The sequence below is a fragment of the Puma concolor genome, unplaced genomic scaffold (assembly GCF_028749965.1).
Source record: "Puma concolor isolate L17-30 unplaced genomic scaffold, mPumCon1.1.hap2 unalloc_scaffold_36, whole genome shotgun sequence".
In the NCBI taxonomy this organism is placed as follows: Eukaryota; Metazoa; Chordata; class Mammalia; order Carnivora; family Felidae; genus Puma; species Puma concolor.
The window spans coordinates 16,585-31,996 of NW_028240243.1; the positions used below are offsets into that span (position 1 = coordinate 16,585).

The 15,412-nt window shown below is 45.9% G+C and overlaps 1 protein-coding gene across 2 annotated transcripts in view; it reads right to left on the bottom strand.

Moving 5' to 3' along the window:
- LOC147571250 (leucine carboxyl methyltransferase 1-like) overlaps positions 1 to 14,569 on the bottom strand; it is a 30,141-nt gene extending 15,572 nt beyond the window's left edge. Inside the window, exons 1-2 of one of the 2 annotated variants that reach the window (XM_086696492.1) lie at positions 14,445 to 14,555; positions 4,148 to 4,232 (exon numbers count right to left, since the gene is read on the bottom strand). In XM_086696492.1, the coding sequence (XP_086552618.1) occupies positions 4,148 to 4,232; positions 14,445 to 14,463 (104 nt within the window). In that variant the 5' untranslated portion in view covers positions 14,464 to 14,555. Of the gene's footprint in view, positions 1 to 4,147; positions 4,233 to 14,444 lie in introns of both variants that reach the window. The other variant, XM_086696491.1, reaches the window with a different exon arrangement.
- Between the last annotated feature and the right edge of the window lie 843 nt (positions 14,570 to 15,412).

Here is a 15,412-nt window from a genome sequence, read left to right on the forward strand (position 1 = left end):
GCAGTCCAAGAACCACAGACTAGTGATGCGAACATCAAACATGGACCTAAGGGTTGGAGGCGGCCTTGGAACTGACCTGGTCAACCCTGACATCCGATGCCAGAATCCTTCAACAACACCAAGCCACTGCCTGACTATGCACCACAAAGAAGGCACTCACTCCAATGCCCAGCAGCCCTACCTGCTGAAAAGCTGATCGAGTTGCCCCCCTCCACAAGCTCCGCGTTGGACTTACTACCGCCCTCCTCTGGATGACAAGGAGCAGTTTCCCCTCCTCTCAACCGTATTCTCCGTCTAGTTAATACTATTGATTCCATCAAGCCATCTTTGGTGAGGGTCTGCTAAGTGCCAGCCATTGGGGATACAGTAGTGAACCAGACACGAAGATAAGGAAGGGCTTGTGACAGATGAAGGACAACAGCACGGAGGACGGATGGACCTACGTTAGAGAACGTGAGAGGGAAAGCCTCTCTGAAAAGGGAATGGGCTGAGTTGGGTCCTTACACAACTGGAGAAAGCTGTGCAAAAGGGGTTCTAGACAGGAGGAAGAGCAGACAGAAATGCTCTGAACAGGAACCGCCTTGGAATGTTCCAGTAACAGAAAGTCGGTAGGGAGGCTGGAGAACAGCGGAGAATCAGGAGAAACTAGAGAGGCGGGTGGTGGGAGCCAGGGAGAGACCTCTGCAGCCACGTGCAGCGGCCCCAAACCACGGCGAGGTGCACAAACGTAACAGGTGGGGACAGAACACAAACGTATCTGGTCACAAGTCCTTATGACTCCCACTTTCTAATGTTTCCAACATGCGTCTCCTTCTGGTCTCCAGATCTAGAAGACTGCCAGTGGTTTGTGGGAGGAAAAGGGGGGATGTCACTGATCTGCCCTTCAGAGCGGCTAACATGAGAAGATTTACAGAGCACTGCTAAGAAGAGTAAGGGTCAAAGAACTAGCGGGCACTGCTGATGGGGAGTGCCAAAGGGAGATGGGCAACCTGCTTCAGAGCTTAGAATTCTGTCACCCCTGGGAGCCCAGCTGAACATGGTGGATCCACACAAGGAAACACTAACCGGTCATCTCAGACATGAACGAGAAGGATCAGACATGCCAAGATGTTCAAGACACCGTGAAGGGAAAAATGGTAGGCCGAGAACCTATGTAGCCAACGTGCCCGTGAACACGTGTATGTGCGTATCTACAGACAAGGACTAGGGAACTGGCGATTTCTGGTGTGTGTGTGTGTGTGTGTGTGTGTGTGTGTGTGTGTGTGTGTGTTTTAATTTATCTCTATGTTTTAAACTTTTTCTCCATGAACTATATGCCATATTTCATCTAAGACATTATCAATTATAAGACTGAAAAAAGAAAGAAGAAACCCTGCCAGCTAGTTAGCTTAATGTTTTTCTTATTGCTTACAATTTTAATTTTGTGCTTGTTGGAAAAAGCCCGTTTACTTGTTTGTTTAATTAGTTTTAAAGTAGGCTCTGTGTGCAACGTGGGGCTTGAACTCACAACCACATCCAGAGTTGCATGCTCTGCTGACTGAGCCGCCAGACGCTCCTGCAAAAGCCCTTTTGTGCTTATTTAAACGGATTGAAAGGGAATGGATGAATGCAGTAAGAGGGTTAAGTCTTCCCTTTTGGGGTATCTGTGAGTTTCCACACGATATTGACCTTCGGGCCGCCAAGGGCATTGGCAAGGCTGCATCCCCAAGAGATCACCATCATCCTCTCCAAGATTTCCTTCCACGCTACCGACCGTCCAGGTGCAGGTTTTGTTACTGAGCCTTTCTCGATCTCATCAGGAGGTACCAATGGATGGTTCTCCAACAGCATCAGGATTTGTGCTCCTTCTGCAAATGGCCCTTAAAAGGCACGTGGACAGAAGCACCCAAGAGCTGACGGTGTAGTCCTCCGGCCATGCCGCAAGCAACAATGACCACATCCACTTGCACAGGTAATGACAACTCTAACACGACTTGGCAGTGACCGCGGGACACATCGAGAATAAATCACAGCTGATGGCAAAGACGTGAGAACGTGTGTCACAGCATGGATCAAATACAGTATTGCCTTCACCACATGAGCAACAGTAAGCTTCGATATCATAAGCAAACATAAAAGGCAAAATTAAGCGATGAAAAGTACCCGTGACATCACAGAGTAACATCCTTAAAACATAAAGAACTTACAAATCAGTAAGGAAAAAAATCCTAATATCCCAGAAGAAAGGCCAAAAATGGGCAGTTCACCAAAGAGCCAAGTGACCACTGAATATACAAAATAAAGAAACCCAAAAATGCAAAATGAAAGCAGAAACAGCAAGCAGTATATCTGCTATCAAATCAGCAACAAAACCGTTTAATAGAACCCGGCTTTGGTGAGGATGAGAAAGAGGGCACCTGAGCCGCCAGAACTGTAAACTGTCCCTGCCATGCCACGAGGCACTTCGGCTGCTGGTACTCAAAGCTGAAGAGTTATATTTACGCGATGACCAAACAATCCCACTTCTAGGATTTTACCCTAAAGAAATAGTCAAGAATGAACACAAAAAGGTTTCGGTAAGAACACTGAACCTGGGGTTACGCTATCAGGTGAACAAAGCAAGCTACAAAATTCTATGTACAGAATGTTCCCAATTCTGTTAGATGAATGCGTACATTCACGTACACGTGAATATACATACATGTACAGTATACATATCGAGACTTCCCAGAGTAGGCACCAAAAGGTGAACAGTGGTCGCCTCTACACTGACGCTGTGCACCTAGTGCTGCTGTCTGTCCGTCTGTCCCCACCACAGTCCTCTGTTGCCCAAACCCAGAAAATAGCCCCTCTCTTTGTGTATCCTGACTTTGTTTAAAACCCAAAGCATCAAAAATCTCAGATTTGGGAAGACCTATTTCGCAGTCTTCGGTCAATCCCTATTGCTTTCGAAATTTTCATGACATTCACATGCCACCTGTTCAGTGTAACATTTCTTTAAATCAACTCGCTTTTCTTTACTACTCAGGTCTGACGTGCTATATGGGATTTTCTTCTAACACACACTATAATAAATACCTAACTATTAAAATTTCAAACATCTGTGTGCCACCTAAAGTCATTTCACATTCCTTCCGTGGGAAACACTGATCTGGGCCAACCGCCTACTCACTCGAGAGCATTTACTGACTCTGCCATATAGGCATGAGTACCACCTGCAACAGGAAGGGGGTGACACGCTCTCCGCCAGGGATTTCTTCACCTGAAGGAAAGGGCAGGGGCCCTCCACGCTCTCCCAGCCAGTGAGGATCAAGGCCAGGTTCATTTTACTTCTGTCAACACTCCTGAGAGCTGACTACAATGCCAGGCATCATTCCAAATGCTTGACCAATAGGAACGGAACGCCTACAACCCTCATAGTGACCCCCCGTGGGAGGCACTGCTTTACAGACTGAGGTGAAGGTCGGTCCCTCAAGCTGCAGAACCCTATAGAAAATTTCATTCTAGGGGTGCCTGGGTGGCTCAGTCGGTTAAGCGGCCGACTTCCGCTCAGGTCATGATCTCACGGTCCGTGAGTTCGAGCCCCACGTCGGGCTCTGTGCTGACAGCTCAGAGCCCGAAGTCTGTTTCAGATTCTGTGTCGCCCTCTCTCTCCTACCCTCCCCTGTTCGTGCTCTGTCTGTCTCTGTCTCAAAAATAAATAAACATTAAAAAAATTTAAAAAAAAAAGAGAAAATTTCATTCTATTGCTTTTCAAACCTATTTACCCACCTGGATTTGGATCCCTCCCCCGACACTTCAGTGGCTTAAATGATATCAGTGTGTGTGTGTATGTGTGTGTGTTTACGTGTGCGTGTGTGTGTATATGTGTACACACACATTTATACGTACATTATACACATATGTAACGTATGCACACATACACATACATACAACGTACTTAAATGCAATTGCAAAAATCAATCCGATACTCTTAGCGTCAATTTTTAAGTTTGAAATTTGAACTACATACTGCATACTAGCCTAAGATACTGCTCTACCTCTTATTAATTTTATTGTTCTTTCTTTTAGTCTCTTTTTTTCTTTTTGTTTCTATTTCTTGGTAGTTTTATTCTTGGTTATAAATGGAAGGCAGGAAGCAAAGTCTTAAGGGCAACAGACTTTGTACCTAAACAGACTTTCAGTTTGTTTCCTTTCTTGTGAGCTCTGTTGCTTTCTTAAGTAGATCTGCAAGGCCTTAAGTGTTGAATCACCTAAAAAAAAAAAAAAAAAAACAAAACTGAGCCTCAATTAACTCACACGCTATCGTTTCTTCCCGACAGAGGCTACTGGTATTGCCTTTTGGCTTCAGCTAACATCCAATTACTTTACAAGGATTAATATGTCCTAAAATCTACTGCCTCCACTGTAAGTACTCATTGACTAGTGGGCAAGGCATTTATGAAAAAGGAACCAACATTCACAAGAAGGTGAGTTAAGTAGGAGAAGTCAATCAGAAAGTTCCCATGGTACAATGTCTCATATCTGACTTAAGCAAACAAAAAACCCAGTTAATACAGAATATAGTAACAGGATGTCATGGGCCTGAATAATGCTGAAGTTCTTTTGGAAAAAATAAAACATTTAAGCACATGTAGTCTGAATATTTTCTCCCAGTCTGTCTTGCCTGTTCATTTTCTCAGTGCATCCATTTTTCCTTTGTAAGTAGTGCTTTTTTTGGTTCTGTATCCAAAACATTTGCCTACCTCAAGGTTGTCAACATATGCTCTCATGGTTTCATATAAAAGATTTATGGTTCTAGCTTTTATATTTCAGTTTATGATCCATCCCAAATTAATGTGTACACAACGAGGTAGGGGCTAAGGCCCATTTTGTTTCCACGTGAATATCCACTTTACCCAGAATTATTCATTAAAAAGACGTCCCTTTCGCCCACCGAATTGGCTTGACAATCTAGGTGAAGTTCAACCAACAGTACTTGTGTTTGGTCTATTTGTTGGACTCTTTATTCTGTTTCACTGATCTATCTTTATGCCAAAGACTTTGATTGCTGTGGCTTTACTGCAAGTCTTCAAATTAAGCAGTATTAAGCAGTTTAAGTTCTTCAACTCTGCTCTTCGTTTGAAGACTTTTTTGGATATTCAAGACCCTTCACGTTTCCATATACATTTTTGAAACAATCTGTTAATTTCTTCTAAAAAAAAAAAAAGATGGCTAGGATTTTGACGGTGATTGCACTGATTCCACGGATCAAGTCAGGGAGAACAGGAATCTCAAAACATCAAATCTTCCAATGCATGAACAAAGCGTATCTCCCATTTATTTCAGTCTTCTTGTTTTCCTCTCAACAGTGTTTTACGGTTTTCTGTGTAAAGTTGTTTTGCGTCTTTCGTTATATTTATTCCTACCCACTTTAGGTGTTTGGATGCTATTGTCAACATTTTCAATTTAAATTTTCCTACCCATGTATGTATACGTACAATATATCTATCTGACAAAGAATTCCTATCCAGAATATATAATAAACTCCAATGAGTCAAAACCAAAAACCATTAACAACAAAAATGGGCAAAAGACTTGAACAGACAGTTCACGAAAGATGTAGGAATGTCCAATAAACACACAAAAAGATGCCTAAGATCATTAGTCACCAGGGAATTGCAATTTAAAACCATAACGAGATGCTCTTTCTCCCTCACTGACAATACAGAACGTTAATAAGGATGTTGAGCAACTGGAGTTTCAATATATTGCTGGTGGGAAGTGTAAAGTGAGAAACCACTTTGGAAATTAGTCTAGCAGTTAAATATATACCCACCCTGTGACTAAGCAATTCTATTCCTAGACATTTATTTGAGAGAAATTGAAGACCTGTATAAGAATGTCCCTTGTAGCCTATTCACAATGACCAAAAACTTCGATACAACTCCTATGCCCTATCATTGGAGAACACACGAATAAATCATGGTGTATTCACAGATGTATAGGAACAAACTACTTTACACTGACAAAGACTCTTTCCTTGACCAAACTCTAGCCAGGTTCCTCGAGCCCTCTTCTCAACTAGGCTTCAACCTTGACTTACTGTATAGAGACTCAAACAAACACTAATGTAGACTTTAACAGCTCAAGGCTCCACCCCTAGGATGATTCCGGTACCCCTTAGTGCCTGCCCGAGAAAACTCAAGGCTGCCGAAAGCATCCATTGTTTCTTCTAGCCAACACTGAAAGATCAGGTCCCTGTCTCCCAGTGAGCAAATCCAGGTGGTTTCACATGAACCAATACCTTTCCTGGCTTTTGTAATTTTTTACTTCTGACTTTATTTACCCCCAACTTTACTCCCTCATTCTCTCTTTAAAATCTCCTCTGTACAAACTGGAGTTGAGTTTCATTCACTCCGGACTCTTTTCCTTATTGGAATAGTTAATTACTGATTAAACTCTGTCCTCATCACGTGAACTAGTATCTAGCTTTATCTTTAAAAAATTTTTTTTAATGTTTATTTATTTTGAGAGACTGTGTGTGTGCGTGGATGCACACGCAGAGGAGGAGCAGGGGGTGGGGGAGACAGAGAGAGAGAGAGAGAGAGAGAGAGAGAGAGAGAGGAGAGAGAATCCTAAGCAGGCTCTGCACTGTCAATGCAGAGCCAGACATGGGGCTCAATCCCACAAAACGTGAGATCATGTCCTGATCCGGAATCAAGAGTCAGATGCTCAAGTGACCAAGCCACCCAGGCGCCCCTGGCTTTATCTTTGATAACGCAAACAACATGGATGAATCTCAAGGAACACAGTTGAGTGAAAGAAGACAAAATAATACATACTGTATGACCCCATTTCTATGACATTCGAAAACAGGCAGATCTAATCTACCACAGATTTCGAAACCAGAAAATGACTGGTGAGGGTAAGGAGACTAATTAGAAACATATGACAAGGGAAGTTTCTAGAGTTTCAGATATATTTTATACCTTGTTTTGGGCGGCGGTACACAGATATACCGTTGACTCTTGAACAACACAGGGGTTGGGGTGTCAACCTCCTGTGCAATCAAAACTTTGAGTATAACTTTCGATTCCCCAAAAACTTCACTACAAATTGACTACTGTTGACCAGAAGTCTTAACAGTTGGTTAACATGTATTTTGTACGTTAGATTTATTATATATTGTATTCTTTCAATAAAGTAGGCTAAAGAAAATATTAAGAGGGGCACCTGGGTGGCTCAGTTGGTTAAGTGTCTGACTTTAGCTCAGGGCACGATCTCATAGTTCATGGATTCGAGCCCCGCATCGGGCATTCTGCGGTCAGTGCGGAACCCACTTTGGATCCTCTTTCTCCCTCTCTCTGCCTCTCCCTTGCTCGTGCACGTGCGCACTCTCTCTCTCTCTCTCTCTCTCTCTCTCAAAAATCAATAAGCACTAAAAAAAAAGAAAATATTAAGAAAATCATAAAGGAAATACGTTTAGAGTACTGTACTGCATTTTTCGAAAAAGCCACATATAAGTGCAGTTCAAACCCATGTTGTTCAAGAGTCAACCATATACACTTGTTAAGACTCATCAAACTGAACACTAAAGACCTGAGCATTTTATTTTATAAATCATCACCCTCTCACCCCTGTTCTCCCACCTCCATTTTCTTCCTTCCCCTCTCCCTCTGTCTCTTAAGAATACCTGGGGAAATTCTGAAGAACAAGAAAGATGAGCGATATAGCTGACCCTCCGATGGGGGATATTCCCCATTCAATATCCACTTACCCCTTCCTCCTTACCCCCATTTTGTTTGAGGTATCAATCTGCCCCGTGAGAAATTCTCCCCTCCCACACTTTCTTGCAGCTAGGGGTGAGGTCACCTGCCCAATTCTGGCCAATGAGAAGTATGTAGAAGTCTACAGGGTGGGACTCCCTGAAAACCTACTGCTTTCACAGACTCAAACACATGCTTTGGTTAGTATCGCTTTCTTTTCTTTCTTCCTGGAGTACAGCTGCTCAAATGAACTAAGGAGATTGTGCTACTCACTGATACAACCCTGTTTTACCCCAAGCTAGAGGAGCTCTTGGCAAGTCACGACTAACACTTCGCAAGTCAAAACGTTTAGGCATCGAAATGAAAAAAGCAATTCCGACTGGAAGTCAAGAATGATCTACGCATTGCTGTGCTAAAGTATACCTAAGAATTTAGTATGTAAGTGATATTTCAAATCAATGGAGGATACAGACCATCAACGGACAGTGTAGGAACAAAAACTGCTAACTTATAACATACAAAATTATAAAGATAGATGAATGCTCTAAGCAATAGAAGCCAAAACCATACAAGTGCTAAAAGAAAAGGCAGTGATTGAAAACGGTCTCATAAAACGTTACCCAAAAGCCCCAAGCCATAAAGTTAGACTTGGGACCATAAAGATTGATTCAGAATTTCTGCATCATGAAATGTACGGTACAAGCTAAACTTAAAGACAAGCAATAGTTTGAGAGAAAATAATGGAACACATACGTAGGCAAAGGACTACTACCATACATATGACAAGTTCTTACAGACCAATAAAAACATAAATGAAACAAAAATCCAAAAACCCAGTTAGGAAAATATAAGGAGAAAGGCGTCATGTAAAAAAATATCAGAGATAGTGAAGAACTAAAAATGCTCAGTCTTAGGACGCCAGGGTGGCTCAGGCGGTTGAACGTCTGGCTTCGCCTCAGGCCATGATCTCACAGTTTGTGAGTTCGAGCCCCGTGTCAGGCTCTGTGCTAATAGCACAGGGCCTGCTTCGGATCCTCTCTCTCCCTCTCTCTGCCCCTTCCCCGCTTGCTCTCTCTCTCTCTCTCAAAAATAAACATAAAAATTTTTTTTAATAAAAATACTCAGTCTTACTAGTGAGTATAATAAAAGTTTTTTAAATAAAATAAAAATTTTTAAGAGGTATTATCCACCTGCCAGCTGACAGACAATTTAAGAGACTGAGAATATTCTGTATTTAGCATCTCTTTTACCATGAGAACAGAAACGGACACAACCTCTTTCGAGGACCACTTTGCAAAGGCTTCTCCCCTGAAATCCATCTCACTGGGAAACTGAACCGCACACGCAAAGATGTGTATCGCAGCCCCGTTTTAATAGCAAAATCATAGCTACCCAAATAATGAACAGAAGAACAGTCACATAAACTAAAACCACACTGTGGAATACTGTTCAGCCATTACAACAACAACAAAAAAAATGGAGACAAAAACTTATATGTACAGTATATTCAGATTAGACTAACGAGTTGGGGAAAAGTACTGACTTTTGCCCTTTAACAAATTAACCATTAGGGGGCACCTGGCTGGCTCAAACAGTATGTCATTCTTGATCTCAGGGTTGTGAGTTTGAGCTCCACGTTGGGTGTAGAGACTACTTAAAAACAAAATCTTGGGGGTGGGGGGGGGAATCTGGGTGGCTCAGTCAGTTAAGCATCCGAATCTTGGTATCAGCTCAGCTCATGATCTCACATTTTGTGAGATCAAGCCTCGCATCAGGCTCTGCACTGACACAGTGGAGCCTGCTTGGGATTCCTTCCTTCCCCCTCTCTCTCTGCCACCCTCCTTAACCCCACGTGCACACACTCGCTCGCTTGCGCACGCTCTCTCTCAAAATAAATAAGCATTAGGGGCGCCTGGGTGGCGCAGTCGGTTAAGCGTCCGACTTTAGCCAGGCCACGATCTCGCGCTCCGTGAGTTCGAGCCCCGCGTCAGGCTCTGGGCTGATGGCTCGGAGCCTGGAGCCTGTTTCCGATTCTGTGTCTCCCTCTCTCTCTGCTCCTCCCCCGTTCATGCTCTGTCTCTCTCTGTCCCAAAAATTAAAAAAAAAAAAAAAAGTTGAAAAAAATAAATAAGCATTAAAAAAATAACAAAAAAAAAAAATTAAAAAAAAATCTTAGGGGCACATGAGTGGCTCCGTTGGTTAAGCGCCTGGCTCTTGATTTTGGCTCAGGTCACGATCTCATGGTTTGTGGGACCGAGCCCCACACTGGGCTCCACGTAGATGGCATGGAGCCTTTCTCGCCCTCTCTCTCTCTGCTCCTCCACGTCCCCCCTCAAAAATAAATAAACAAAACATCAATAATAATAATAATGTTTAAAAAATTAAAAAAATCTTAAAAACATAATCATTAAAAAAAAAATAGTATTCTAGATTTGAAATCATTGTTTTTCATAGATATTTTCCAAAATTTAAATTGTTGCTTTTTTGAAAACATGAGGAGAGGGTTGCAGAAAATCCACGATTTACGGGACCTTCCTGATGGGCAAGTTGGGCAGCTAATTTATCCTCACCAGAATATTCCAATTCTAAAGTGACACATCTTCTCTGAGGATGGAAAGCAGCAGCCCCCACCTTCAAATATTCAGATCAATCTCTCAAGCGCTGCTCTCTGGGCACGGCTGCAAAGATGCAATCCGTGTGCTGGAAAGGCCTAGGCCCTTGGGAAAATGCCGCCTCTCCAGGAAGGTGATCCTGTGACCCACCTGCACCTCAAGGGAGACATTTTTGGATTTGGTTGAAATCAGATTAACTCCTGTAATTTTTACAACAGGATTTCAGACTTACAGCCCCTGGCCTGGTATCTAAAACAGACAGACCACTCAAATCCAGTGAAACAGAACAGCAGAATGTTGAGACCTCATCAGGAAGTGCAACCCTGAGCATCGGCATTCAGTTCCTCGTCACTTTGCCGCCTGAGAAATGGGTCTAGCAGGCACGTGGCTAAGGCAGACACGGTCATTCCCCGCACCTTTCTTCTCGCGGGGGGAGACAAACGTTCAACACTACGCCTACACCGCAGCTGGACTGACCACCGCCAAGGACACACACAGAGAACACGGAAGGGGCTGGGCCCGGTCTGCAGGTGTCAGGGGCCTCCTGGTGGGGCCGCATCTGAGATGAGCCAGAGGGCTTGGCTTCTTCTTTCACTCACTGGCCTCACCCACATCCAATCTGTCAACACATCCCATCACCTCCTCCTTCAAAACGTACCCAGAATCTGGTCGATTCTCAGCCCTTCCAGTGCTACCATCCTGACCCAAGACAGCAGCACCTCTGTCTTGGAATATTCCATCAGCCTATTAACTGATCTCCCTGCTTCCGTCCTTGCTCCCTACAGGCTGCTCTCAACAGAGAAGCTAGAGTGATCCCATTAAAACCCAAGTCAGGTCACCTCGTTCTTCGGTTCAAAATTCTCCATCGGACACCACCACAAGTCCCTAAGACCCCTTCAGCCCTCCTCCTTCTCCCTCATGCTGGCCTGGTCCTTCCTGGAACAAGTCAGGCCTGCTCCCTCCATGGGGCTTCCTACCCTCCCTGCTCTCTGCCTGGGACACCGTTTCCAGAGACATCCACAGGGCTCCCTCCCTCACCTCCTACAAGTCTGTCCCCACCATTGTCCTTCTCAGGGGGCCATCTCAGGGGAAACTCTAAGCTCTACTCAGAGATACCAGCCTAGAGGGGCATCTAAAGGACAGGAAAAAAAAAAAAAAAACCCTCAGGTCCTAAGGAAAAACACCCTGAGGACATAGCAGAAATAACTGACCAAGCAAGGTGGAAAGCAGAGATCGGGGTCGAGAGAGGCCGCGCTGCTCACGCATAAGGCGGCGCGGCACCAGGGCGGAAACGCAGGGTGCCACCGCGGCGATGGTGACAGACATGGATGAGAAGAGGTGATCACTAGAGACGAGGCGTTCCAGAAAACGAGTGCCCTGTGCGTAGCCTGGGTCCTCCACAAGCACCGTGAAGCCGACTCGGCTGATGGCAAGAAGGTCGAGACAGACAGGAGGACTGTGGGCCAGGCACCCAAGACGTCCACGGATCAGGTGAATAACCAGGAGAAAACAGTAATGAGGAGGAAGAGAGGGTGCTGCACCTGGGGACCATGGATCTCAAAGAAACGGGGAGTTGGGGGGGGTCAAAGAACAAGGACACAAATCTTGCACCCCCGATCCTGAAATCTCATACCCCGGGGTATGAGAAAACAGAGGCACCATCTGAGAGGACTTCAAAAAAGGATATCCCCGGGGAAGGACCAGCGTCAAAGCAAAGAGAGGGAAGAGATGGCTAAGGAGAGGCTGAGGAAAGAGACGAGGCTGGCGATTAAGGAGTGGGAATTTCCCAGGACACAGGGAGGGTCTGGGGAGAGGGGGTCAGGGGTAAACAACAGAGGGAACTGCCTTGGGCGGGCAGCACAGGACGGAGAAGACAAGGAGAGGGGAGATGGGTAGTGGCGAGAGTTAGCGGTCACAGTAAGCGCTGGAAAAATACCTGCGGAATCCCATGGAATTTTTAAGCATAAGCCCAGAATGTCCGCTCAGAAGAGTTCTCACTGTAGGACCGCAGGACTGAGAGCACAGGCCCATGCTGATGGTCACGGCACTGACGATGACAACTGGGACAGTGCTGATAATAACCACCAGTCTTCGACCCCTGCCATGTGCCAGGCACTGTGGGGAGCGCGCCACATTTAATCCTGCCGACAGCCGTCTGACACTGTTCACATCACTACTATCCCCGGGAGGGCTCTGAAAGGAAGGAGGGAACAACCTGCAAGAGAAGTAACAGAACCGCACGAGTCCTGGGAAGCTAACTGGCTCCCGTGTTAAATTAGGGCTGTTATGGCCGTAACCTGAGGCGGGGGGAACCAGCCTGATCCACAGGGATGACATATTCAGTAACTTCAACCAAACAGTGTTCGGAATGGAGGGAAATCAAAACCAGTAGTAACAATTTATTGAAGGCTTCACGCTGTGCCAGATCCTGTGCTAACTGCCTCGTGTCTGTGATCTCATTGAATCCTTACATCCCAAAGGTGGGTTACCATTGTTATCCCCCCACTTCAAAACTCAGACGACAGACAGCCCACGGTTCATGCAAGGAATCCCTATTTAATAACGTGATCTTTTGACAAGATTGAAGGGTTTAACACGTTACGGTGAAGATATCACGGAACTTGAAGGAGAGAGACCTACAACATGTCTTAAAACACTAACTTACGGATTCTCACAATCTTTTTGCATGTTTTTTTCACATGAGGGAAAGGCCAGTGCAAAAGAAGCTTCAATGAAATGCGCCCAGATGGCAAACACGCCCAGGCTTTATCGCCCAGGACCTATCCCAGCAGATTCTGCTTCCGTGAGTCTAGAGTAGGACGTGAGCATCTGTGGTTTCTTTCTTTCTTAATTTCTTTTTTAACATTTATTTATTTTTTGAGAGAAAGAGATAGAGCATGAGCAGGAGAGGGGCAGAAAGAGAGGGAGACACAGCATCAGAAGCAGAGCCCGATCAAGAAACTTGATGCAGAATGGTTTAGTGGCAGAGCTAGGATCAGCTTGACAGAGCCTGGCCCCAAGGTCCATGTTTTAAAGCACTATGCTTAGTCTCCAAGAACCTACAAAAAGTGCGAGCCTTAACCCAAAACCTTGGCATTCCCCACCTACATTCCCTAGTGGCCCCAGCTTCAAGGGCATTCTACCCATTCCTTTAACAGTTCGCACTCCCCTGCTCTGCCCCAACACCCTCCTATATCCCCGTTTTGCATTCAGCCTTGTGATCTCAGCTTCAACATTATTGCCTAAATTACAAACTCGAATGGCATGCCGTATTTCTCAGCACTCAACACAAAACCGTAATTATGTATTTCACAGGGAATTATTTGCTTCCTGTCTTTTCCGACGAGGTGGTGCTGCCGTCAGACGCCACGTCAGTCCTATTCATCATGTGTTCCCAATAACTGAATACCCACCAACCATTCAAAAAAGAAGGCTTTGGCACAACAGATACGCTCAATAATTTCTGTGGAACGAATGAATAAAGTACACTCGAGCCTCGTGCTTCCAGGTGTGTGATACATGTCTGTGTTCACGATACTGCCCTCACTACACCCCCAAGTATGTAGACCCCTGTGGCATACAGGCAAGAGCTCTGGAAAATGCTGGCTCTGCACAGCAACATTATGGGGCCCCGGCAGTCCATTCCCCCCCCGCCTCCCCCCCCATTTCGACTGGCCTGAGTTTCAGGGGCACGATGGGGATCGTAACAACCCCCAATGAAAAGTAACCTATTAAAGAGGAAGAACTTGCACTTCTCCTAACTCCTCAAGACTAGAATTATTTGCTTCACTGTCTGTGAAGTCTGTCTCCCAGCAAGACTTGAGCCTCACGAAGGCCACAAGACCCCGTTCGGCTGGTTTAGGGCCGGATTCCCAGTCCCGCTCTCCCCAGGCCTGACACACGGCAGAAGTGAGACAATTACCAGTTAAATAAATGAACCGCTGCTCTGTGCACTTCACAGGTGTGAAACCAGGGTCGCCGGAAATTGACGGGTACCTTCTGGCGCACCAGGATGTTCCCGATACGCTGGGATCACAGGCCCGCCTCCCACCTAGGCCCCAGCCCCCCAGGGACGCCGGCCCCTAAGCCCGAGCCCGGCAGGCACCTCTTGCATATAGAAGCATCTTCGCAAGTGCAGCGCACGCCCTCGTCGTCTGGGTCTGTCGAGGAGGAAGAAGAGGCTGTGAAAGAGGGCCTCCTCAGGCTAGCGGCCATGGGCGTGGAGGTTCCGGGGTGCCGTGCCCACCGGGGACATGGAAGCGGGCTCCACAAATGCCCTGGAAAGGAGTGAGCCTCTGAGAACACCGGAGAGAGGGGCTGGGCTCCAGCGGTCTCAGCCGGTGCGGCTCAGTGACGCCGCCCACCTCAGCTGCCCCAGCAACCTTCCCGCTCATTGGCGCCTCTGCCCAGACGCTCATTGGACAATTTCTCCGCCCCCTTGGCCCGCGGAAGGGCTCATTGGATAGCTCTATTGGCCCCGCCCACACCACCGCAAGTCCGCTGAGTAGGGGGAAGGAAACAAGTGGACGCAAAACGAGAGCACCGCAATGCTTTCTGGGAATTGTGGTCGTGGGTGCGCTGGGAGTGCATTGGGTATTCATTTGTTTACTTACTTATTTACTTATTTATTCATTTATTCATTTGTGTGTGTGTGTGTGTGTGTGTGTGTGTGTGTGTGTGTGTGTGTTTATTTATGAACGAGAGAGAGAAGACAAGTGGGAAGGTCACGGGAAGGAGAGAGAATCTGCAACAAGCTGTATGCGCAGCGCAGAGCCTGACGCTAGGCTCCATCTCGCCACCGTGAGATCATGACCGCAACTGACATCAGGAGGCGGTCGCTTAACCCACTAAGCCACCCAGGTACCCCAGGCTTTGGGTTTCTTATTGCTGGTCAGAAAATTTTATAACTGTGATTCACGCAGGGCGGGAGAACTAGCAGGATGCTCAGCTTTGGGTCGAAGGGCAGAGAGTCCAGCTGGAGGAAACAAGTGTTCATGTTGCAGTTAGTCGGGGCTCAGTCTCATTCGACAATTGAACAAATGTTCACCGAGTGCTAACTCTGCGCCAGGAGCT